Source organism: Ranitomeya variabilis, chromosome 4, assembly GCF_051348905.1.
Source record: "Ranitomeya variabilis isolate aRanVar5 chromosome 4, aRanVar5.hap1, whole genome shotgun sequence".
Lineage (NCBI taxonomy): Eukaryota > Metazoa > Chordata > Amphibia > Anura > Dendrobatidae > Ranitomeya > Ranitomeya variabilis.
This window is the reverse complement of record NC_135235.1, coordinates 526,778,925-526,806,714: the sequence shown is the minus strand read 5'-3', so window position 1 is coordinate 526,806,714 and position 27,790 is coordinate 526,778,925. Positions and strand designations below refer to the sequence as shown.

Genomic DNA, 27,790 nt, shown 5'->3' with positions numbered 1-27,790 from the left:
TCGATATCGAAGGTTTGATGTGTCAATTCAAAATCCAATATAATTCAGCGCAATGGCATCTTTTTTATAGATTCTTAAAAATTTAGTCTCAAAGTAGTTTTACTCCACGACGGCAGTTTTTACGCTTCCATCCCAGTAGGACATTCTGTACACTTGAAGGAAACCTACAAGAACTTGGAATTGGTTCTTCATAAACTTAAATATGAACACCACGGTTGGCAAGTGTGTGAGAATCTGAAGGTCTTGTGCATGCTGCTCGGGCAACAAGCTGGGTATACCAAATACCCTTGTTTTCTGTGTCTGTGGGACAGTCGAGACTGAAACTCACTGGACCAAGAAGAGTTGGCATTCGAGGGTGCTCACAGTCAATGAAAAAAATGTCCTCCAAGAGACTTTGGTACCTCCCTATAAAGTTCTTCGACCACATCGCCACATAAAATTGGGCTTGATTGGGCTTCCAAGAGATGGTGAATGCTTCAAATACTTGGTCACCAAGTTTCCAAGCCTCTCAGAGGCAAAATTCTCAGACCATACATTAGAAGGTTTATAGCTGATAAAGGGTTTCTCAATACCATGATGGATCCTCAAATGAAGGGTGGATTGCATTTAAAGAGGTTGTAGAGAAATTTTTAGGTTAAAAAAAAAAAAAAAAAAAAAAAAGATACTGACTACAAAAAGATTGGACGAATGCTGAAAGCATTTCAAGCTTTAGGTTGCCTGATGAGATTGAAAGTGCATTTCCTCCAGTCCCACCTTGACAACTTTCTTGAAAATTTGGGAGCTGTGAAATTAGAGAAAGGTGAACAATTCCATCAGGACATTAAAGAGATGGAAAGAAGATACCAGGGAAAATGGAGATTACAATGAGACTACTGTTGGATGCTTCAGAGACATTCCAGATGCTACTCAAGCGTTAGGCTAAGTGCACACGTTGCAGAATTGCCGCGGAAATTTCTGCGGCAATTCTGCAGCTCCTGCCGCGGGAATATCGCATGCAGAATTGGCATGCATATTCCCGCAGAAAACTAGCGTTTTGCAAGCATAATTAGCTTGCAGAATGCTAGCGTTTTCCAAGCGATCTGTAGCATCGCTTGGAAAACTGATTGACAGGTTGGTCACACTTGCCAAACATAGTGTTTGACAAGTGTGACCAACTTTTTACTATTGATGCAGCCTATACCGCATCAATAGTAAAAGATAGAATGCTAAAAATAATTTTAAAAAAACAAAAAAAATGGTTATACTCACCTTCCGCAAACAGCCGATCTCCTCAGCGGCTTCCGTTCCTATAGATGGTGTGTGTGCAGGACCTTCGATGACGTCGCGGTCATGTGACCGCGACGTCATCGCAGGTCCTTCACACACACACCATCTATAAGGAACAGAAGTGGCCACGTGCAGCGCTGAGAGGCGGGAAGGCTCCGGGGCCATCAGAGGGTGAGTATATCAAGATTTTTTATTTTAATTCTTTTTTTTTTTTTTTACAATTATATGGTGCCCAGTCCGTGGAGGAGAGTCTCCTCTCCTCCACCCTAGGTACCAACCGCACATGATATGCTTACTTCCCGCATGGTGGGCATAGCCCCTTGCGGGATGTAAGCAGATCAATGCATTCCTAGGTGTGCGGAATCCCCGCGATTCCGCAAATTTAATGAACATGCTGCGTTTTTTTCTGGAATGCAATTCCGCTCAGGAAAAAAATGCAGCATGTGCACAAAAAATGCGGATTGCATTCTATTAAATAGGATGCTTAATGTGAGCGTTTTTTGTGTGGTTTTATAGCGTTTTTATAGCGAAAAACCGCGAAAAAAAACGTGAAAAATCTGCTACGTGTGCACATAGCCTAAATGTACCAAAAGGAGCCTCACAGGGGAAAAAAAATCTATTTTAGTAATTGTTTGTGAGCTAATTTCAGTTCAAAAATTACCGTATATTCATGAAAAATTTGTAATAAAAAATTAATTTTAAGTCAATTTTTCATTTATTTCCCATTTTTGTTGCCTAAATTGTCAGGAAACATGATGTCCTATGAGAAAACGGGGGTCATTTTTGGATTCAGGGGACCAAAAAACAAAGATTACGTGGAATAACCAAAACAGCTCTTGAAATTTTATTTTTTGCAGATCTGTATTATCACTTAGAGATGACTAGTGCTCCTGCTGCCTTGTAGTCCCAACACGGATTAGCAGTTTTCTGCCTATGCACAGTGTGCACAGAGAGCTGCCAATCGGTGGGGTGTGCGGGACTATACAGAACTCAACATTCAGAGATCTGGTAGATCTGTGGCAGAGAAAACTGCGATTTTATAAAACTTACAACATGCAAACCAGTAAGTGACACATTGCTGGAATCAGGATCACTGCTGGGGATGAGCAGACCTGCAGAAGTTTGGAATAAAGTTTGGATTGTGTACCAGAACCCAAAGTTCAGTTTAGGTGCCAGAAATTGAACCCCATTGAATACAATGAGGACCTGAAGTTTTGAGCTGGAAAAAAATCTCTCTCTGTGTTGGTTTTCAGTACAATTAAGTTTGGATTCGCTCATTTCCAGTCTCCACCCGCACAACATGCTTATCTACATGATGGGGTAGAAATAACTTGGTGATAGATTGCCTTTAAGAGAAGTTGAATGATCAAAGTACAAATCATTTTGAAAGAGTAAATAATCTGTTACAGAAGAAGAAGTAAGCAGGCTCCTTGCATCTTCTCGCCCGACCACTTGCATCAGTGACCCCATTCCATCACATCTCCTCCAGTCCCTTTCCCCGGCTGTCACCTCTCACATAACAAAAATATTCAACCTTTCCCTCACTTCCGGTATTTTTCCCTCCTCATTTAAGCATGCCATCATACATCCATTACTTAAAAAACCCTCCCTCGACCAAAACTGTGCCGCTAATTATAGACCTGTCTCTAATCTTCCCTTCATCTCTAAACTCCTGGAACGCCTGGTCCACTCCCGTCTTTCCCGCTATCTCTCAGATAACTCTCTTCTCGACCCTCTTCAATCTGGCTTCTGCTCTTTACACTCTACTGAAACTGCCCTCACTAAAGTCTCTAATGACCTACTAACAGCTAAATCTAATGGTCACTACTCCATGCTAATTCTCTTGGATCTTTCCGCAGCATTCGACACTGTGGATCATCAGCTCCTCCTCACTATGCTCCGCTCCATCGGCATCAAGGACACCGTTCTCTCTTGGTTCTCCTCCTATCTCTCTGACCGATCCTTCACTGTATGTTTTGCTGGTTCCTCCTCCTCTCCCCTTCCCCTTACTGTTGGGGTTCCTCAAGGATCAGTCCTAGGCCCCCTCCTCTTCTCTTTGTATACTGCCCCTATTGGACAAACAATCAGTAGATTTGGTTTCCAGTACCATCTCTATGCTGACGACACCCAATTATACACCTCTTCTCCTGCTTTCACGCCGACCTTTTTAGAAAACACCAGTGATTGTCTTACCGCTGTCTCTAACATCATGTCCTCCCTCTATCTGAAACTGAACCTGTCAAAAACTGAACTCCTCGTGTTCTCTCCCTCTACTAACCTACCTTTGCCTGACATTGCCATCTACGTGTGCGGTTCCACCATTACTCCCAAGCAACATGCCCGCTGCCTTGGGGTCATCCTTGATTCCGAGCTTTCATTCACCCCCCTCACATCCGATCACTGGCTCGCTCTTCTTATCTGCATTTCAAAAATATTTCTAGAATTCGCCCTTTTCTTACTTTCGACTCTGCAAAAACTCTTACTGTCTCACTTATTCATTCTCGTCTGGACTATTGTAACTCTCTACTAATCGGCCTCCCTCTTACCAAACTCTCCCCGCTCCAATCTGTCCTGAATGCTGCTGCCAGGATCATATTCCTCACCAACCGTTACACCGATGCCTCTACCTTGTGCCAGTCATTACACTGGCTACCCATCCACTCCAGAATCCAGTACAAAACTACTACCCTCATCCACAAAGCACTCCATGGCTCAGCACCACCCTACATCTCCTCTCTGGTCTCAGTCTACCACCCTACCCGTGCCCTCCGCTCCGCTAATGACCTCAGGTTAGCATCCTCAATAATCAGAACCTCCCACTCCCGTCTCCAAGACTTTACACGTGCTGCGCCGATTCTTTGGAATGCACTACCTAGGTTAATACGATTAATCCCCAATCCCCACAGTTTTAAGCGTGCCCTAAAAACGCATTTGTTCAGACTGGCCTACCGCCTCAACGCATTAACCTAACCATCCCTGTGTGGCCTAATTAAAATAAAAAAAACAAAAACAAAACATAATCAGGTTCCTCGCATCATGTTCTCATACACTTTATACAGTTACTAGTACTCTATGTCTGTACTGCTACATACTTAGGCAGTTAACTGGTTCATGCAGCTTTACATGAACACCCGAGCCTTACACTATGGCTGGTCCAAATAACTAAAGCAATTGTTACCATCCACCTCTCGTGTCTCCCCTTTTCCTCATAGTTTGTAAGCTTGCGAGCAGGGCCCTCATTCCTCCTGGTATGTTTTGAACTGTGATTTCTGTTATGCTGTAATGTCTATTGTCTGTACAAGTCCCCTCTATAACTTGTAAAGCGCTGCGGAATATGTTGGCGCTATATAAATAAAATTATTATTATTATCTGATGTGTCAAAACTAACAGACCAAAATGTGAGCCTTACCAATAGAGCGTACGGTATATATCAGTGCAAGGAAAAAGAGAGGACGTTACCCATAGTCAGAGAATGCAGATGTAAACTGAAATTTATTAAGTTTTGCAACAGGCAACATAGTGGATTCACATCTACTAGATGGGAAAATACGGTATTACACAGACCCTGTCCAACATGTGAGTTGCTCCAGAAATAAAACACGTTAGTCACAGGTAAAAATGATATTTTTATTTTCAATTTAAGTAAACCGAGAAAGCTTTTCTTGGTAGCGACATGATTTGATTTTTTTTTTTAATTTTACTAAATGATTATAGGCCCAAGCAATTTGATACAAAGGCTTCCCAGCATGGGGGTGTGATAAACAATAAAAAAATAAAACTGATTGACATGTACACAAGACAGTAAGGCTGCGGAGGGAAGGAGGGCGACTTGGAGGGGTGTCTTCTCTCTGTTCCCCTATTCCGCACTGGGTCTGAGTGAAAGTGCATTGAATAACAGCAGAGAAGGAATGAGTTTGGTCCAGTTAGGAATGAATGGAATAGATATTAATCCCTTCCCTGTAAAATTAAAGAATTTCTTGGTCCTCCTTTTTTTGGGATGTGGGAGAGGGGAACATCCCTGCCCAACTTCTGTCAGTAGGCTTATATGTATAATGAGGCAGGATGCCTCTACAAGAACTTCACTTGGCCTACGGCACCCCACCGGATGGTATAGATGTTACACTGCGTAGTAAAGGAATGTGTGAAGTATTGTTACAGTTCTGTGGAATTACTCATCTCACCCAGATTTCACATTAGGTTCCAGTTACATTTGCTTTACTTTTTTTGTGCTTTAAGTAAATGTGACCTCAGGTACACTGAAATGACTTGTGCTTGGTCCCTGCATGTGGGAACCTCCCTACCCCTTACTGCAGGAAATATATCCGAGAAGGAGGAAGAGAGCATGTGCAGAACCAGGACTTGAGTGAAGACGGGCCCCAGACAGAACACAACCTGCCTGTGTATGAGGGATTAAGCCAAAGCAAATAAGGCAAATAAAGAAAATGGAAATTTGGCTCAAGACGCATTTGGTTAAATGTCAGCACCAGAAGACTGCCACAGCTCTTCATAAAACAAAGGTCATAACGCCTATGATATAGGAAGGGATAATCCTGGCTACCCCAGTAATTCATTAATAAAGGTGATCAGCACCAGCATTACTGTCTCTATATACCCGAGATGTAAGGGGAAGGGGACATTGGGGAGATCGAGAAATCACCTCTATGCTCTCAACCACTAGAAAACCTTTGTAACCTCCACCACAGAGGTCTCCCTGTCACTTACATAGGGAGCGGTCATGGAGGAGAACACACAAGCTGAAGGCCTACAGATGAAATGTTGGTCAATAAAAAGTATGAAGACTATTTTTATTGGTTTTCACTGAAACCCGTCCCTTTAATGTTCATTGATTTTTATTAACTAGGCCTTTAAATTCTAAAGTGACGTTCAAAAAAAAAAAAAAAAAAAAAGAAAAAAGAAATGGGAAAATGTATATATATTTATAAAATATAATTAGATGTTAAACAAAGGGAAATAGGAATGTAAAGAAAAAGTAAAATATTATAATTAAATCTTTCAGGCCATTTACAATTCAGCTAAATTCTATATAGATTTTATAGTATTTTCTGAAATAAAATGGCACATATCCAACAAGGTTCATGACTGTAGAAGGGGCTAACTTGAGGAAAATACCTCTTAAGCCCCCTCATGCACCCTTTCTTAACCAGAGTGTTGCTTTTTAGCTACGAATCAATGATGTGCATGTTTCGGTTACCTATCGCTAGAGCTAGCTGTACATATGGAAGAAACTTGCACAAGGATGTTATACCAGAACACACGAAAAAAAAAAAAAATGCAATGACATGTCAAGTGTGGTTATCAGGTCTGAGGCAGCCCTGAAAATCTCTGCATACTATACATAAGAATTTTAGATAAAAAAAAAAAAAAAAAAAGGATGATCACTGTCACAAAAAAACCCAAAACAAACCCAAACCGTTAGTCATTGAGTATTACATTATAAATTGAGTAGCGCACAGAGAATCCAACGCCACGGGGGCACAGATTTTTGGGAATGTTTGTACTGGGAATTTTTTTTTTTTTTTTTTTGGGGGGGGGGGGGGGGGGGAGAGAGAGAAAGAAGAAAAATCTTTCTTTTAAGATAAAAAAAAATGATACCAGTGCAAAGCGCATAGACAAACGGACATAACAGAAGGGAAAGTAAAGCGGGAGACACCTCCTCAATGTGCTCCCTCCAGTGACTATAAGATGAAGGAAGAGGTCATTTTATCTTCTGGAGCCAGAGGGCAGCAAAGAGGGTTTAAGAGAGAATGCCGAGACAGGGAGAGGTGGAGACCACCCTTCCAAAAGCTGGGACAGGGCTGCACTGGAATGCTTCATGATTGTGTGAGAAAGAGATGAGGAGAGTTCTCCCCAATCAGATGGATTCAACGTAATTGGCAGGAAGCATGCCCGTCTCTCCTGTGCGCTCCACGGTGCCGTACATCCATCCATCATCAATCTGCTGCACATTAATAATAGTGTCACCGTCCTGGAAGGAAACCTCATCTTCATCCGCAGCGGAGTAATCGTACACAGCTCTGAAGCGCTTCTGTCAGACAAGAGAAAAAGGAAGGCGCTCATTAGATAGCCCATAATACTTCTGCAAGTGATTTATGCCTCTGAACCATATGTAACCAATCTAACCAGCCCTCTTGTCATTTCACTAACAGGATGCGGGCTATTAGAGGGACATATATTACTACATTCACAATGATGAGAATGATTGTTCACCTGGAATGTTGTTCCTAATCTTTAGAATTGAGACTCCTCAGTGGTTGATACCTTTTAATGGCTAACTGAAAAGATGGTAACAAATTGCAAGCTTTCGAGACTACATACATCTCGAAAGCTTGCAATTTGTTACCATCTTTTCAGTTAGCCATTAACTCTCAATTCTAAACATTTTTCTATCTACTGGCTAACACGGTACCAAGATATATTTCTTTCCTGTTCCTAATCTTCACTCCAATTTATGTGAACTGTTGGGTATGCATTTCTTCATAAAAAAGTTATGAGAAACTTAGTACCACTGAAGTCTACACACCGTGTCTGGGATTGCAAGACAATGCGAATAGAACTGTGGCTGATGCTCAATACAAGACACAGGGAAAAAAAAACAACAACTCAGTGTCAATTCCAGCTTGGTAGCATACATTTTCACCATGGTGATCTCATGGGACCGGTCAGTGCACCCGCGAGATCAGCATCATATTTTAGTTGTTATATACTGCCTGACCACCACTAATCTGATATGGATGACCTATCTCAAGTATGAATATATTAGTAGCTGATAAACCCTTTAAAAGAAATACAAATAAACAAAAAGATTAAAAACAAAAACTATAACATTTCTACTCTGCATCTGAGCTATGTGACTTCTCAGAGCAGTGCTGCAGATACCAAAGCAGTAGGGGAATGGGGAGAGAGGAGTATTTAATCTTTTTAATATGGGGACCATATTGCTGCATCGAGGGCTATGTGGGGCCCGTATTGCCACCTGGAGGGCTATGTGGGGCCCGTAATGCTGCATGGAGGGCTATGTGGGGTCCGTAATGCCATATGGAGGACTATGTGGGTCAAATAATGCAGAACGGAGAACTATGTGGGTGAAGTAATACTGTATGGAGGAATATGTGCTGCCCATTATACTGTATGGAGGACTATGTGGAGCCTATTGTACTGTATGGAAGACTATGTGAGGCCATTATACTATATGGAGGGCAATGTGAGGGCTATGTGGGGCCATTATACTACTCAGAGGGCTATGTGGGGGCCAGTATACTATTTGGAGGGCTGTGTGGGGGTCATTATACTGTATACAAGCCATTATACAATGTGAAGGTTTTTGTGGAGTCCATGCTGTGTAGAGACCAGTATGCTGTTTGAAGGGCTAGTGGGGGCAATTATACAGTGTGGATGGTTGTGCTGGGGCCATCATCACATGAAGTGATTATCCCACTCTACTCCAACTTGGTCAGACCTCATTGGGAATACTGTGTCCTGTTCTGGGCACCACATTTTAAAAAAATACATTGAAAAACTGGAGCAAGTTCTGTTAGGCGTTAACAAAATGGTGAGTGGACTGCAAAATATGTCCTATGAGGAATGGTTAAAGGATCTGGGAATGTTCAGCTTCCAAAAAAGAAGACTGAGAGGAGACTTAATAGCGGTATACAAATATCTGGGATGTCACAATGTAGAGGGATCATCCTTATTCTCATTTGCACCTGGAAACACGAGAAGTTATAGAATGAAAGTAAAAAAGGGAGAGGATACAGAATAGATACTATAAAAAAACATTTTGACAGTGATGGTGGTCAATGGGTGGAACAGGCTGCCACGAGAGGTGTTGTGTTCTCCTTCATTGGAAGTCTTCAAAGGGAGGCAGGATAAACATCTGTCTGAGATGGATTAGTGAACCCTGCATTGAGCAGGGGGTTGGATCAGATGACCCTGGAGATCCCTTCCAACTCTAATATTCTATGATCATACTGAGTAGAGTGGTGTGGTGGCCATTATACTGTATAGAGGCCCATTATACTGTATGGAAGGCTGTGTGGAGATCACAGTAGGGTCATCATACTGTGTGTGGAAGAATTCACTGTGGGGGTATTACACTGTTTCGGGGGAACACTTGTTGGAATCATACTTTATGGGGGCAATGAAAGGACAATCTAGATGCCTCAATAGGAGGAAAATTACTTTGAAGGGCTATACATTGTGAAATATGCTCTTCTGTGACCCCGCCGAATATTAAAGTTGTTTTTTGTTTTTGCTATTGGGGGCAATTAGAACTTTTTAGAACTATGTATGCCCCTGGACACAAACATAGTAACAGTTTCCAAGGTTGAAGGAAGACTTTAAGTCCATCTAGTTCAACCCATAGCCTAACCTAACATGCCCTAACATGTTGATCCAGAGGAAGGCAAAAAAAAAAAAAAAACATGTGGCAAACAGTAAACTCCACATTGGGAAAAAAAATTCCTTCCCAACTCCACATACGGCAATCAGACTGGTGCCCTGGATCATGCCTTATCAACATGTTTAACTACTTCCTGCTTATAGACTTTAAACAACTGGGTGGCCAACATTTTACTCTGCTGTGACTCTGCATGGTAGAGCGGCTGAACGCGATTGTACACAGCCCAGCTCGCCCAATCACTATATACACAGCACTAAACAAGTGTTGTGTATGCAGTAATAGGTAGCAATAACAGTGCTTCTTCCTCCAGACCCAGCATATCATGTGATGGCTGCGGAGTCCTAGGAGACCCAGTCAGTTCTGCTATGTATCCAGGAGGCAGTATTTCCACTGTAACTGGGGCTAATATACCAGCCTCAATTAAGGGTGAAATCAAACTTATAAAAAAAAAAAAAGTATTTAAAATGTTGAAATGTCCTCCAAATGTCTTTGATGATTGTATGGAGGTCATCACAATATGTAAAATAAATGAAAAGGCCAAAAAAAAAAAGACACTGCAAATTCAAATGTTGTTACTAGCCCCTCCTTTGCTTCCAATATAAAAAAAATAATTATTACAGAAAGTGGTCATTAAAAAAAGATGATGTGAGAAACAGGCACATATTTCGTTTATCTCCCCACCAATATCACTTGGTATTGGCAAAAAAAAGTGGATAAAAATAACAGAAAAATTAAGTCCCCTGTATCAATAAAAAAGATGCATAAACTATTTGAATATCCAAGCACAAAAAATTGTCAGTATGTACGAAAACAAAACCCTGAAGATGTGCCTGGTCAGGATTGGAAGTAAATGGCACTAAAAGTGCTTTGAATTTGCCAAGCTGTAAAAAAGAAAAAAATAACAAACCCTAATAATATGTCATTACAGTAATCATTCTGACACAGATGGAAGTTAACATTTCATATTTACTGCATGAGAGATGTCGTATAATAAATAGTTAAAAATTGCACAATAGCTGTGTTTTTTTCTGTATTTAATCAAGAAAATAAATGATTTAAAATTGTGCTAAAATATATCACTGGTCCGGCTCTCGCATAGCTTTAGGGTATGTGCACACGTCAGGATTTCTTGCAGAAATTTCCTGAAGAGAACCGGAAATTTTCTGCAAGAAATCCGCTTTTTTTTTTTTTGGCGTTTTTCCCCCGTTTTTTTTTCGCGTTTTTTTTTTAGCATTTTGCAAGCGTAATTAGCTTGCAGAATGCTAAAGTTTTCCAAGTGATCTGTAGCATCGCTTGGAAAACTGACTGACAGGTTGGTCACACTTGTCAAACATAGTGTTTGACAAGTGTGACCAACTTTTTACTATAGATGCAGCCTATGCAGCATCTATAGTAAAAGATAGAATGTTTAAAAATAATTAAAAAAAAAAATAAAAAAAATGGTTATACTCACCTGCAGACAGCCGATCTCCTCAGCGGCTTCCGTTCCTATAGATGGTGTGCAAGACCTTCGATAACGTCGCGGTCACGTGACCGCGACGTCATCGTGGTCATGTGATCGCGACGTCATCACAGGTCCTTCACACACACCATCTATAGGAACGGAAGTGGCAGCATGCACCGCTGAGAGGCGGGAAAGACTCCGGGGGCCATCGAAGGTGAGTATATGACTATTTTTTATTTTAATTCTTTTTTTTTTTTTACCAATTATATGGTGCCCAGTCCGTGGAGGAGAGTCTCCTCTCCTCTCTCCTCTCCTCCACCCTGGGTACCAACCGCACATGATCTGCTTACTTCCCGCATGGTGGGCACAGCATTCCTAGGTGCGCGGAATCCCCGCAAATTTAATGAACATGTTGCTTTTTTTCCGCGATACGATTTTTTAGCGGAAAAAAATGCAACATTTGCACAAGAAATACGGAATACACTGAAAATAATGGGAGGCATAAGTAAGCGTTTTTTTTCACGTTTTATCACGTTTTTATAGCGAAAAAACGGAAAAAAAAAACACGAAAAATACTGGACGTGTGCACATGGCCTTATTGTCAGAGAAAAAAAATACCTTTGGGATAAAAAAAATTTAAAAAAACTGCCAAGATTTCAGGGCCAACAATAAGGGTGTCCTTGAAGAGTTAAGTTAACTGTACAAAGAAAGGAACACATTTCCCTCTAGTGATAATTGCTAATGATTGCTTATTACTTTGATAATACTGTGTAACGCTTGGCTGACAGACTGGGGCCCTGCTGCTGGAACGGCTTCACCCCTTACACATATAACCACAATTGTAACCTGGCAGCTTTGAGGCTATGTGCACACGTCAGGATTTCTTCAGGATTTTTTGCGTTTTTTTTGCGGATTTCCCCAATAAAAACTATATAATACCGCATAAAAAACGCATACATTATGCATCCTATCGTTTAGAATGCATTCCGCATTTTTTGTGCAAATGTTGCGGGTTTTTTCCGAAAAAAAAAACGCATTCCGGAAAAAGAAGCAACATGTTCATTATTTTTGCAGATTTTTTGCAGATTTCCCATGAAATTGGAGTGTCAGGAAAAAAACGCAAAAAATCCGCATAAAATCCGCAAAAAAAACGCATGCGGATTTCTGGCAGAAATGTCCGGATTTTGTCAGGAAAATTTCTGCAAGAAATCCTGACGTGTGCACATACCCTTACAGAGCCATTGTGAGATATGCTACTTGCACTATAGTAAGAGCTCACCATCGCCAGTAGGACCAAACCGTTCAGATATGTAATTTAAAAAAAATCTTAAATGGGTTGTCCACTACCAGGACGGCCCCTTTTTAAATGAAGTCACCAATGTTGGAAAAAAAAAAAAAGATAATATACAACGGCCGCTATCGGCAAGTGCCCTATACTGCTTTTACTTCCCTCGGTAGAATGTCGAACAAATGGGAGCAGTTAGACCCGGCACCAACATCCCTGTAATGGTGCCAGTCCGGGAAATGAGTATCTGTTCATTTTATTTTACTTCATTTAAAAAGGGCTATGCAGGGGTGTCAACAAACCCTTTAAAAATTACAGCAAAACTGAGTAACCAAGTTTTAACTCTAGAAATAGAGTTATTTTGTTTTACACCCTACCAGAATTGAGGAAGCCAAAATTCAGACCAAAAAAAAATGCGTCCATAGTGATGTCACTGCTTTTAAATGTCTGACAATTTTTCACCACACCATCCCATGAAATGACAAGAATAGTATACAAGCACCAGTAGTACTGAGAAAGAGGACTTACCCCTCCTGCTGGGGCGCTGTGTTGGGTAGCGACAGGGGCTGCTGGCTCATGGTAACCGTATTTGGGCTGCTGCTGTTGTGGCTGTTGTTGCCTTTGATGCTGATAAGCTATAAAATAGTAATGAGACAAATTAAAACATGAAGCGATGTTCACAAGTTCCGTTTTTGCAGCTTTTTTGGCTGCTTTTTTTATGCAAATTAAAAGGTGCGTTTTACAGTACCAACAAAAGCTAGGATATTTCAGAAATCTCATGCACAAGCTTTCTTTTCTTCCTGATTGAATTGGAAAACTGCTGCATTTTTGAAAACTGCAGGACGTCAATTCTTTCAGCATTTTTGCAGCTTTTTTTAACCAATAGAAAACAATGAGTAAGTTAGAAAAAAAAGAGCAGCAAAAATGCAGCCATCAGTTTTTGCAACATTTTTGGTGGAAAAAAAGCAGGTACAGCAACGTGTGAAACCCATTTATTTTTGTGGTTCTCCCAAGTTTAAACCATAACTTCTTGGTATCCTCACATGAGAATGGATATTAGTACAGTTTAATTAAATTGGTGATGTGTAGGAAAGTAAACAATGCCCTACCAATGTGTTCGGTAAACAATGCCCAACCTAATCAACTTCCCCTGCTGTTTTTACATTTGCATTTGTGTATTTTTTCATTAACTCATAATTCTAGGTCACAGCTGCACTTCATACATGAAGCTTGCTATTTTTGCTCATAATAGTCACTATTTTTTCATACAAAATTTTTTTTCCACTAAATAATATGCTCAAATTGCCCTTTATTCCAAAAATATCTTATGGTTTGCATTGGTGGCCTAACACTTTGCATTGTTCATGCTTGCATGGCGGATGCAAAGCTGTACTTTTGGATCCTGAAAAATACAGCAAAAAAGGCAGAAAAGGTAGCAACGTGTGAACATAGCCTTTCTGGCATCAATGTTTAACTGCACAAAACTTTAAAAACTCAAAAATGGTTGCTTGTAAGTTTGCAGTTGTTGAGAATCTACAATTCCAAGCAACTTCGCACTTCCCTGGTCAGCCTTACCAACAGTACCGACGTGGACACTGGACCAGGGTCCTGCAAGTCTATTTTACCTATAAGTGATAATGAAGGTCAGAGAGGGGTCCCCTGCTTGGCACACAGTGGCTGTGACTATGCTGGACCCAGCACGTCTAAGCAATGCTACAGCTCTCCCTCAGCAATTGCTAGAAGGGAAAATTGTGTGGCCGGTCACCGTGTTAATCGCCAGGCGGTTTCTGATGTCAAATGCATTACCCATGATTATCAGCTGACCTATTTAAAGCTGTTTCCAGGCTTCGAAAAAGAGTCTGATCTTTTACTTGAATAGGACTGTGCTACAATTCTTGGCACAGACTACGCCCAAGAGAAGCAGTTTCTTAAAAAATAAATACATTCTAAAAAAAAAACAAAAAACAAACAATAAAAGCAGACTCTTCTCTAAATCTCTCAGAGGAGCTGCAGACTCAGACTGTGTCCAGTAAAAGCTTTCCCTCTGATCAGATCGGGAATCCAATGACTGTGATGTTCAGTCACGCTTACATGCAGATACAACCGGGATCAATATCATAATGGAAAAGCTTTCATCATATCAAAACTCATAACCATGGCTGACCGTCCATGACCAAAACTATATTAACGAGCAAGAATTGATCCACGTATTTTTCTGGTTAAATATGACCAAATAAATACCCCAATATTGGCTGTCAGGAGTCATCCTCAGACCACATATGTGCCAAATAAAAAAGCCACTTTATTGCATGCATGCAGAACTATTATCTAAATACCTAAGGGATGCTACAAAATTGTAGCATTTATACATTTACAGGAGCAACTCCTTCATGTGAAGAACAAATATCCATTCAGGTTCACAGATCAGACCCCTATAAGTCTCTGTCTCCAAGGACTTCTGTCCTGCAGTGCTCAAATAAGTTCAGACTATTTCCCTCTTACTCTGCAAACTGTGAGCATGCAATCCACAATAGACCCACGTAACAGAAAAAGGTTTTATGGCAACAGAGCAAGGTTTTATGGCAACAGAGCAAGTCCACAGAATAATCTCTCTCTAAAGAGGACCCATCTCCATCCACCATAGCACGCTATACATCAGTAAGAAGTAAGTAAATATAACTAATCATGGAATAAATGACCATAAGACATGTAATGACTGTGAATATAGTCATTACATGTATGAGAATGCCATCCTTAATGCAGGCCATGGAAGTAGCCATCATGGGATAGGGGGCTCCACCTGCTAGGACACGTCCCTGACATCCAGTCTTGTATTTAACAGCATAGGTCAGTCTGGTTGGACATCGCTATGCCCATGTATCTAATGCCATGGTAATTCAAATAGTGGTACTAAGCCATTGAACTGGTATATCCAAGCCTATCCTAAATGATAGGTACAGCAACTGAGCAGTAAAGTAAGTGTGTTACGTGTGGTGCTGGGCTGTTTTTCGGGTGAGCAGAAACCTACTGAATGCGATACTATCAACTGAGCAGTTGTACCTGAACCCAACATTGTGTGATAGATACAGCAGATCCTAACTGTGTCATTTATAACATTGTGCTACAGAGATACATTATCTAATCCTTTCATGTGTAATACTGCGCTCCAGAGCTGCTGTATATAATCTGATATTGTAGTGGTAGACTGGTGTATCATGTGTGAAGGCGTATGTATTTCATTTACATTTCAGCTGCTGAAGAGTCACAAGTTGCAGAATAAGGCAGTATACATAGTATAGCCATTAGTGCAATCTGACTGATACTAGTAATATGCAAAAACACTGCATTTTACGCTACACTGTGTGCAGAATTATTAGGAAAGTTGTAAATTTATATTATTTTTATTATTGATCAACAACTATGTTCTTAATCAACCCAAAAGACTCAAATATCAAAGCTTAATATTTTTGGAAGTTGGAGTGGGTGTTTTTAGATTTGGCTATCTTAGGAGGATATCTGTTTGTGCAGGTAACTATTACTGTGCAGAATTATTAGGCAACTTAATAAAAAACAAATATATTCCCATCTCACTTGTTTATTTTCACCAGGTAAACCAATATAACTGCACAAAATTTAGAAATAAACATTTCTGACATGCAAAAACAAAACCCCAAAAAATTAGTGACCAATATAACCACCTTTCTTTATGATGACACTAACAGCCTTCCATCCATAGATTCTGTCAGTTGCTGGATCTGTTTACGACCAACATTGCATGCAGCAGCCACCACAGCCTCCCAGACACTGTTCCGAGAGGTGGACCGTTTTCCCTCCCTGTAGATCTCACATTTTATGAGGGACCACAGGTTCTCTATGGGGTTCAGATCAGGTGAACAAGGGGGCCATGTCATTATTTTTTCTTCTTTGACACCTTTACTGGCCAGCCACGCTGTGGAGTAGTTGGAGGCATGTGATGGAGCATTGTCCTGCATGAAAATCATGTTTTTCTTTAACGATACCGACTTCTTCCTGTACCACTGCTTGAAGAAGTAGTCTTCCAGAAACTGGCAGTAGGTCTGGGAGATGAGCTCCACTCCATCCTCAACCCGAAAGGTCCCACAGTTCATCTTTGATGATACCAGCCCATACCAGTACCCCACCTCCACCTTGCTGGCGTCTGAGTCGGAGTGGAGCTCTCTGCCCCTTCCTGATCCAGCCTCTGGCCCATCAAGTCACTTTTATTTCATCAGTCCATAAAACCTTTGAAAAGTCAGTCTTAAGATATTTCTTGGCCCAGTCTTGACGTTTTATCTTATGTTTCTTGTTCAAAGGTGGTCGTTTTTCAGCCTTCCTTACCTTGGCCATGTCCCTGAGTATCGCACACCTTGTGCTTTATGTTACTCCAGTAACGTTGCAGCTTTGAAATATGGCAAAACTGGTGGCAAATGGCATCTTGGCAGCTTCACGCTTGATTTTCCTCAATTCATGGACAGTTATTTTGTGCCTTTTTTGCCCAACACGCTTCTTGCGACCCAGTTGGCTATTTGCCATGAAACGCTTGACTGTTCAGTGATCACGCTTCAAAAGTTTGGCAATTTCAAGACTGCTGCATTCCTCTGCAACACATCTCACAATCTTGGACTTTTCAGAGCCCGTCAAATCTCTCTTCTGACCCATTTTGCCAAAGGAAAGGAAGTTGCCAAATAATTAAGCACACCTTATATAGGGTTTTGATGTCATTAGACAACACCCCTCCTCATTACAGAGATGCACATCACCTGATTTACTTAATTGGTAGTTGGCTCTCAAGCCTGAACAGCTTGGAGTAGGACAACATGTATAAAAAGTATCATGTGATCAAAATACAACGTGCCTAATAATTCTGCACACAGTGTAAAATATAGCATACTTATTTTCATTTATTAGAGTTAAGCAAAAAGATTTGCACTCACCCCTTTCGCTTTCAGTCCGGTCGGTCCACTTGGCAGCCAGAAGGCGGCAGTCTTCACTTCTGCAGTCAGCATCCTGGGAACCTCTGCTGGTTACTGGACTTTGCCACGTGAGGCGCCCGGGATGGCAGACAAAGAAGTGAAGACTATATTGGGCTGGGTACCATGTAAGACTGGACTGAACGTCGGACCAAGGCGGCACTAATCATTTGCGATCAACTCCAATGGAACATGCGAGTGTACATGTGTCTCTATGCAGACACAAATATATAGCATAGCTATTATTCTTCAGATTACAGTGCCTAAGGTCTATGTAGTTTCTCCAAATTGTATAAATCATGTAAGCTGTAGGCAGCATATTTTATTTTTTATTTTTCTGCATACACAATATATAGTGATTTTGGCCATGTTCTAGTTGTAGTTTAACATAATTGCATGAATACAAGTAATAGGGTATGTGCACACGTTACGCATTTGCAACAGAAATTTCTGCTACATACAGTATCTGCATCTCTTGGCAGGAAAAACGCTGCTTAAGGCTATGTGCACACATTGCAGATTTAGATGCGGATCTGCAGCGTTTCTGCACCCATTGACTTCCATTGAGTCAGGCACATCCGCAGCAAAACCACAGATGTAAAAAAGATCTGCGGATTTGCTGTGAATGTGGGTGCTAGAAACGCTGCAGATCGGGAGGTGGGAAGTGTGTGGGCGGAGCTATGTGCGTATGTGTGTGCGCCGGTGTTTGCATGAATCCGTGTGCAGGTGTGCAGATGTGTGTGTGTGTGTGTGTGTGTGTGTGTGTGTGTGTGCGTGCGTGCGTGCGTGCGTGCGTGCGTGCGTGCGTGCGTGCGTGCGTGCGTGCGCAAGGAGGAATCGTCCAATGGGACTAATAATCCCATCCGGCTACGCCTGGTACAGTGAAACCATTAGCCAATGATGGGAAAGTAGTCCCATCATCCGGCTAAAATGTTGAATGTTAAAAAAACACTTACAGTACACATAGTACATACATACCATACACACCTAATCCCCAAAGCCATCGATCATCTGCAAATAAAATTAAAATAATAAACAAACAATATACTCCCTGTGTCCGATGTAATCCAATTAATAACAATTGTCCCATGACTATCTCCCGTGGGGAGCTGTCACATCAGCAGATGCGACCACTCTCCAGGGGTTCCGGTGATACATTGACAGAGATAATCCTCCGCACTTTATCACTCCGCTGTCGACAGGTCACCTGAGTTCACCTGTCACTTGCGGCACTATAGCGTGAGAATTTTCTCATGGCTGTAGTGCCATAAAGTGAACTCCGATGATACACTGCAGGAGGGTTATCTTCAGTCAGTGTGTCATTGGAGGCCCTATAGATGTGACCACTCTATAGGGGAGACTGTCATGGGACACTCATTAAAGAGGGACTACGTCGAAACGGAGTATTTGTGTTCGTTTTTTTCATTTTTTGCAGGTGATCGATAGCTTCGATTGGATTAGGCGTGGGATAAAAAGTATGAAAAAATGTGTAGTGTTTTATTTCATTAAAATACTTTTTTCTGGCTGTGTCTTTTTTTATCCCATTAATAACTATAGGATTAATAATAGATAGGCGTCTTATTGACAACTCTCCATTATTAACCTGGCTTAATGTCACCTTACAATAGTAAGGTGACATTAACCCCTTATTACCCCATATGCCACCGCTACACGGCAGTGCCAAGAGAGAGGCTAAGTGCCAGAATTGGCGCATCATATAGATGCGCCAATTCTGGGGTGGCTGGGTGCTGGTAATTTTAGCCGGCAGGGGGGGGTTTGGGGTGTAGCCTTTCTGGCGATTAATTATAGGGGGACCCCACGTCATTTTTTTTTTGGGGGGGGGTCCCCCTATTTTAATAGCCAGTAAAGGCTAAATATACAGCTCTGAGCTGATATTCATAGCCTGGGAAGCTCCATGTGTATTAATCCCTTCCCAGGCTAGAAATATTGGCCCCCGGCCATCGGCTTTCCCTCTCTGGCGCAGAAAATTGCACAGGAGCCCACGCCATTATTTTTAATTAAAGATATTGCATGCAGATTTTGTGTGTGTCTTACTATTTATGTACCATTTTGTTAGGTTCATTAGTAAACATCGGCCTTGGTATTATCTATCTATTCTCTATCTTTTATCTGTCTGTCTATATCTGTGGGTGTGCGCGTGCAGGTAAACACTATTCTTCAATGGAGTATGTAAATGAAGAGGTTGGACAACACATGACATCAAAATTATTTTTTTTTTGTTAAATAATAGATCTTTATTTAGCTTACAAAAACGCATGTAAATCTGCATGAAAATCCGCATCAAATCCGCACCTGCGTTTTCTGCCAAGAGGGGAAGAATCTGGCAGAAAATTTCACAGGGAAATCTGCAACGTGTGCACATACCCTTAAATATGCTGTCTTTGTTTTTACATGCATTGTAGGTGAAGTTTTTCCCCCCTCACTAGAATGAGTGAAATCTGCAGGAAAAAAGCTAAAACAATTGACATGCTTCAGATTTATATCTGCAAGGAAAAAAACAAACCACTGGGTGCATGAGACTTCAGAAATCTCATTCACTTTGCAGGGACTAGGAAATCCTTCAGGTTTTGTGACAGAACTGCACAGAAAAAAAACACAACAATAAACGTGTGCATATGCCCCTAGACTATGTTCCCATGATGAGCCTTTTGATGCTGCGTGTTTTCCCTGGTTCAAAACTGCAGCATCTCACAGTTGTAGAAAAGTGGATGGGATTTTTAGGAACCTTATGACCACTGTGCTTCTTATTTACGCTGCGTAAACGGAGCTGTGGGGCGTTTTTCTTATCCATTACTTGTCAATTTCTCTTGTGGGTTTGTCAAGTTTCTGAGGAGATTTTCACCACAGACTTATGGTATTATGTAAGATGCAGAAAATCCGCAGGTAAACAACGCACATGCGTTTTTAGTGTATTTCTGGGGCAGAAACGCATAAAAAACGCATGTAATCCACACACAAGTGGATCAATAAAGTTCAGTGTAATACCAGAACATTTTAAAAACAAGCCAGCTTTATTTAAAGAATGACACACCAAACATACAAAACACAGCATAAGAAACGAATATGAAAACTCAAGTAACCCAAATTAAGTAATAGGTGCAGAAATTCTGCAACATCAAAAACGCACCAAAAGCTCATTGTGGGAACGTGGCCTTAAAGTGAACCTGACCGCAGATTCCTACCTGAACCATGGGCAGCAAGAATCAGACAGCGACTGTGTGACTGCAGCAGAGTATGTGTTACTCTGAAACGCTGGCGTGTGCAAGAGAAGACATACTGTGAAGAGCCGGCTGAGGACTAAGTATCTGGGATGACTAGGCTGAGGCTAGTCCCTGACAGCTCCTCCCTGCCCCGCTCCATATGAATGACAGGCTCCTTCTTATGTGTGCGTAGAGAGAATCTGTCAGTCCAGGGGAATAGGACAGGTAGGAGCTGCCGAGGGACCTGCCTCAGAGTAGCCATCCGAGATGCTTAGTCCTCAAACACTGCAGCGTTTCAGAATAACACGGCGGCAATCAGAGTCACTGATTCTTGCTGCCCGCTGCTCAAAAAGCATGGATTACCTGTCAGGTTCCTTTTTAGGCTATGTTCCCACGTAGTATCTCCACTGCGGACTTCTGGCAGAGGAAACACCACAGCTGTTTACCCAACAACATTTACTGCTACAGACTTCATTATGAAGAAGGAACGGAAAGGTTGAATTTGCACCTACATACCGTCTTCCAGAGATGTCACTTACTGGGCTGCTTGCTGCAGTTTGATAAAAGCACTGTTTTTATCACCAATAGGTCATCATTAGAGGACTAGTAACCCTGCTTACATATAGTCCAACCATGCCCCCAACACTGACTGGCAGCTTTCTGCCTATGCACAGTGTACACAGAGAGCTGTCAATCAGTGGTTTGGGCAGGGTTATACAGAGCTCAGCGTCCAGAAAACTATTAAAAAGTTGCTTGTTTTCTTGTGTACTAATGGTATATGAAACAGAAAATAAAGCAATGACTACTCTTTAAGATATGTAAAGTGTATAGACTTTTACCCACATGACCAATGACTGTGCCTACATGCCTTAAATTCGATTACCTGAGCTACTGGCCGGGGGCTGATGCGGCTGCATACTCTCTGAGGGTCGGCGGTAATTGGCAACATCATCTGAACCTCTGCGATCCATATCTCCTGCATCAATGGAGGGATTGCCCATCCGGCTTTTGTCAAACTCCTCATGATATTTAATCTACGAGAGAAAACAGTTTTAGGGAGTCATTTTGTGGGCAATGAAGTACCCATTATGACACCAGCACTTGCTATGGCAGGGTACAATGAAAACGTGCGGGCGCTCACTATCAGCATGGGTGACTTCCAGTGCATAGTGCTGAATTAGGATGATGGTTAGGGTCTTGTGTACAGTTAAGGCTCCCATACCCAATGGAATTAAGTCGGACCCTCCAATAATCTAATGGGGAGCGGACTGTCGACTCTGCAGACAGAGGATGTTGGGAGAAGAGAAGGATCGGCACCTTGAAATTCCTACATCTGACCCTTTTATTCCCGCTGAGATAAGACCCCACCAGTGGAGTCTGGCAGCAGCTCTCAGGAGAATTCGGCCGTGCTGAGCGTTCCTGTCTATGCGGGAGTCAGGGGAGATAGTTGTAGGTCAGCAGATCATTAGACCTACAGCTACAGTACATAATGGTAACGGGGGCCTTTAGTTTCCCCCATCATGGGGATAACAACCTAGTGAGGGCTACTGGGCATACTCACATTACTGATCTGGTCCTGAGTCTTCTTAATTCTCTGCAGCTCAGGAGTATCAGCCACCACACTGAATCCTTTGCCTTTATTCTTTTCAAAGTCTTCCTTATAACGAATCTAAAAATAACAAAACAACAGATTTTTTTTTTTTAATTTTCAGAGCAGTTTGTTATGCCACCAGGATGGATCTGTTGGAGGTCTCCTGCTTTGTTCACATCTAAACAAACCAAGATGCCAAAACCATCACATGATCCACAGCGGTGGCGTCCCATGGATGACAAAGACAATGGAGGCTCCTAGTGGACTCGCTTATGCAGACTGACAGGAAGCTCGGGGGCATGATGAGTCCAAACATGCCACTTTAAGAGGAGAACCAGCCTCCAACCAATATTTACCCCTCATTTTTCACTGAATTTGCTTAGTCAATAGGGGACTGTACTCTTATAAGGCATGGATTCAGCCCATTAGGCCATCTACGTAATTGTACAACTTGTGGAAGAGGTAATATGGCCTCACCCCTCCCCCACTGTAATAATAGAACAATAGATCACTCAGACAGAAGACGTATAGGACTATAGAAAATGTCAAATTATTTCCATTTATATAATAACATGGGGGGGATAAAATGCTGCTCTGTTTCCTTGGACACTGCAACCATGACAACAGGAAAAGCATTTAACCCCTGTAAAGCTGGATGCGCTCAGCCTTCATTTCAAAGTCTTTTGAATATTACAATTTCACACTTTTCAGGAGACATGTTGGCTCCTTGTAGTGACATTAAGGATGACCTGCAACGTCTTGTGAGGTGTTGCTATGACTGCGCAGTAAGAAAAGGAATAGGGAGGACGCAGAGTTTCTTACAGACCTCTATAGCTCAATGCCAAGAAGGCGGGCGACGTGGACCAAGGTGATAATCGCAGGATGTTGCCATTTTTCTGCTTTAGTTTTTATATTATCATCTTTAGGAGCAATCAATTTTTCATCCCAATAATGTTGCTATATGAGGTCTTGTTTTATCAAGGATGAGTTCTAGCTTTGAATCCCACCATTTAATATACATACATACAATTTTTTTTTTATGGTGAATTAAATGGTGGGATTCAAAACTACAACTAGAAAGAAAAGAATGGAGAAAAACAATATAAAAAATATATATAATCTGCCATTGTTGCTCGAATTTTGTTTTTATGGCATTCATTTTGCAGGAACAATGACAAGTTAGCCTTTATCTGTGGTTCAGTGCGATACAGTGAGAAAACATTTACCGTATAGTTTTATTTTTATATTTTACAACTTTAAAAAGAAAATTAAATAAAAAAGTGTGAAAAAAATGGTTAGTCTCATATTCTAAAGGTACCTTCACACTAAACGATATCGCTAGCGATCCGTGATGTTGCAGCGTCCTGGCTAGCGATATCGTTTAGTTTGACACGCAGCAGCGATCAGGATCCTGCTGTGATATCGCTGGTCGTTGAACAAAGTTCAGAACTTTATTTGGTCGTCAGACCGGCGTGTATCGTCGTGTATGACACCTAAAGCAACGATACCAGCGATGTTTTACACTGGTAACCAGGGTAAACATCGGGTTACTAAGCGCAGGGCCGCGCTTAGTAACCCGACGTTTACCCTGGTTACCAGTGTAAAATGTAAAAAAAACAAACAGTACATACTCACCTTCGCGTCCCCCAGCGTCCGCTTCCCACACTGACTGAGCGCCGTAAAGTGAAAGTGAAAGTACAGCACAGCGGTGACGTCACCGCTCTGCTGTTAGGGCCGGCAGTCAGTATAGGAAGCGGACGCCGGGGGACGCGAATGTAAGTATGTACTGTTTGGTTTTTTTTACATTTTACGCTGGTAACCAGGGTAAACATCGGGTTACTAAGCGCGGCCCTGCGCTTAGTAACCCGATGTTTACCCTGGTTACCCAGGGACCTCGGCATCGTTGGTCGCTGGAGAGCGGTCTGTGTGACAGCTCTCCAGCGATCAAACAGCGACGCTGCAGCGATCGGCATCGTTGTCGCTATCGCTGCAGCGTCGCTTAATGTGAAGGTACCTTAACTTCCAAGACCTTTCACTTTTATGGTAGTCTGCAATTACATTGTATGGTGATAAAGAGGCCCTCCTCCTCCTCCTAAGATGCGATAATGGCTATTGACTTATCTAAAGGGTTAAATTGCAGCGAGTCATCTCAAAGAGGTGCCCATTAGTTCCTATATAAAGGGATATATTCGTTCTGGTCTTAAAGGGCTTTTCGCAAGTTGTACTTTCAGGAGTGCACTTCGTCCAGCTTCAGAGTGGCAAACAGAGTTTGCCACCTTATCTTATAAAAGAAAATCTTCTGCAAGGGAGTCAAGGTAAGAGACTCTTCTGCGGTAAGCTCATTGTCAAGGAACTCCGTCAAGGGACCAGTCTAAGGCCATGTTCACACTTTGCGGGTTTTACCGCGGACCGCAGCAGTTTCCATTGCGTCTACATTTACATGTAAACCCTATGGAAACCGCAATCCACAGTGCACATGCTGCGGGAAAAAACGCGCAGAAACGCAGCGGTTTACAACCCACAGCATGTCACTTCTTTGTGCAGAATCGCTGCGATTCTGCACCCATAGGAATGCATTGATCCGCTAACTTCCCGCATGGGGCTGTGCCCACGATGCGGGAAGTAAGCGGATCATGTGCAGATGGTACCCGGGGTGGAGGAGAGGAGACTCTCCTCCAGGCCCTGGGAACCATATTAGTGGTAAAAAAAAAAAAAAAAATTAAAATAAAAAATAATGCTATACTCACCTCTCAGCGCTGCATGCGGCCGTCCGGTCTCAGGTTTGCTGTGCGAGCAGGACCTGCGGTGACGTCACGAAGGTCCTTCTCGCACAGCATCTTTGGAAACGGACCGCCGCGTGCAGCACCGAGGAGATCGGGACGTCAGAGGGTGAGTATAAACCATTTTTTTTTTATTTTTAACATTACTATTGATGCTGCATATGCAGCATCAATAGTAGAACCAAAACACGCAGCGGAAACCGCAAGACAAAACGTGATAAATCTGCAGGGATATCCGCAGCGGTTTTGCCCTGCAAATTTATCAAATCCGCTGCGGGAGAACCCGAAGGGACCCGAACCTACGTGTGCACATGGCCTAAGGCTATGTGCACACAGTGCGGATTTAGGCTATGTGCACACGTTGGGGACTGGGGTGCAGAATTTTCTGCACAAAATCTGCATCTCCTGGCAGAATGCAGATTTGATGCGTTTTTTATGCGGATTTCATGCGGTTTTTACCCCTGCGGATTTTTATAATGGAAGGGTGCAGAAAGTAATGACATGCTACTTCTTTTGATCCGCACCATTCTCCATGCGGAATTTTCCACACCATTAGCACAGCATTTATTTTTTCTATTGATTTACATTGTACTGTAAATCACTTTGCGGATCTGCAGCGTTTCTGCGCGGAAAAAACGCTGCGGATCCACAGTAAATCCGCATCGTGTGCACATAGCCTTACTGCGGATCTGCAGCATTTTTTTACATGCAGAAACGCTGCAGATCCACAAGTGATTCAGGGTACCGTCACACAGTGCAATTTTGATCGCTACAACGGCACGATTCGTGACGTTCCAGCGATGCATTTACGATATCGCTGTGTATGACACGCTACTGCGATCCGGATCCCCGCTGAGAATCGTACGTCGTAGCAGATCGTTTGAAACTTTCTTTCGTCGTCTAGTGTCCCGCTGTGGCGGCATGATTGCATTGTGTGACACAGGTTGTATACGATGTGCGCACAGTAACCAATGGCTTCTACATCGCAAATACGTCATGAAATTATCGCTCCAGCGCCGTGTATTGCAACGTGTGACCGCAGTATACGACGCTGGAGCGATACTTATACGACGCTGCAACGTCACGAATCGTGCCGTCGTAGCGATGAAAATGGCACTGTGTGACGGTACCCTTACAGTACAATGTAAATAAATAGAAAAAAAAAATGCTGTGCTAATGGTGTGGAAAATTCCGCACGGAAAAGCTGCCGATTAAAAGAAGGAGCATGTCACTTTATTTGTGCGGATCTGCAGCGTTTTTGTACCCATTCCATTATAGAAATCTGCAGGGGTAAAAAGGCATGAAGTCCGCACAAAATCCGCAATAAATCCGCAGCAAATCCGCACAAAATCCACATAAACGCATCAAATCCGCACCTGCGTTTTCTGCCAAGAGATGCAGAATCCGCACAAAAAATTCCAGAGGCAAATCTGCAACGTGTGCACATACCCCCTAGGGAACTGTGCAAAGTGAACAAGCCTTCCAGACTGTCTGCACATTTAATTTCAGTTACATGTGATTAAAGTGAACCTGTCACCCCCAAAATCGAAGATGAGCTAAGCCCACCGGCATCAGGGGCTTATCTACAGCATTCTGGAATGCTGTAGGTAAGCCCCCGATGTGTCCTGAAAGATGAGAAAAAGAGGTTAGATTACACTCACCCAGGGGCGGTCCCGGTACGATAAGCATCGCGGTCCGGTCCGCGGCCTCCCATCTTCATACAATGACATCCTCTTCTTGTAGTCACGCTGCAGCTCCTGCGCAGGCGTACTTTGTCTGCCCTGTTGAGGGCAGCGTAAAGTACTGCAGGCGCTGGGCCTCTCTGACCTTTCCCGGCGTCTGCGCACTGCAGTACTTTGCTCTGCCCTCAACAGGGCAGACAAAGTACGCCTGCGCCGGAGCCGCAGTGTGAAGACAAGAAGTGGACGTCATCGTAATAAGATGGGAGGCCCCGGACCAGACCGCGACGCCTATCGGCACAGACCGCAGCGGGACCGCCCCTGGGTGAGTATAATCTAACCTCTTTCTCATCTTTCAGGTTACATCAGGGGCTTATCTACAGCATTACAGAATGCTGTAGATAAGCCCCTGATGCTGGTAGGCTTACCTCATCTTCGATTTTGGGAGTGACAGGTTCCCTTTAAAGAGAGTCTGTCACCCCAAATGTACACTTCAAACTAACCACATTGCCTTGTAGGAGATGGAGTAACAATACAAATAGTTTGTTTTAAATTTGTTCCTCCAATGCACCCCCCAAAAAAACAACTTTCTAGTAATAAGCAAACAAAGGTGCTCAGTGCATCCTTGGTGTGGCTTAATGCCTCGGTGCACTGTTCCCCCACTTACTGTATTTAGATTACTGCCAGTCCTATGTTGATTTACAGCACAGTAGAATAAACCACCATTATGTGATCACTGTCCCTGTGCAAAAGGGAGCACACAAGTCACTCTCTCCTCACTTCTGACATAGCTCTTCTTACCTAGTATCACTCAGGGCAGGAGAGAGCACAGAAATCACCGTCTCCTTGCTGATGACATTGCTTAGGTACAGCCATGTAGTGCTGTCAGATGCAAGGACACTGAGGAGTGATATGTTCACTGAAGTAATAGCAGGGGAGACAAGCAATGTCAGAAGCGAGGAGAGAGTGATTTCTGTGCTGTCTCCTGTGCTGAAGTAACAGCAGAAAAGACAAGCAATGTCAGAAGCGAGCAGACAGTGATTTGTGTGCTCTCTTGCACAGGGACAATGACTACAAAACAGAGGTTTATCTTTAGACAACAGCACTGGCTCTAGG

At 42.5% G+C, this 27,790-nt stretch overlaps 1 protein-coding gene across 1 annotated transcript in view; it reads right to left on the bottom strand.

Moving 5' to 3' along the window:
• Window positions 1-4,880: 4,880 nt before the first annotated feature.
• Window positions 4,881-27,790, bottom strand: part of LASP1 (LIM and SH3 protein 1) — a 56,733-nt gene continuing 33,823 nt past the window's right edge. Inside the window, exons 4-7 of the mRNA XM_077252311.1 lie at window positions 22,186-22,293; window positions 21,508-21,658; window positions 12,944-13,050; window positions 4,881-7,313 (exon numbers count right to left, since the gene is read on the bottom strand). Of these exons, the coding sequence (XP_077108426.1) occupies window positions 7,140-7,313; window positions 12,944-13,050; window positions 21,508-21,658; window positions 22,186-22,293 (540 nt within the window). The 3' untranslated portion in view covers window positions 4,881-7,139. The remainder of the gene's footprint in view (window positions 7,314-12,943; window positions 13,051-21,507; window positions 21,659-22,185; window positions 22,294-27,790) is intronic.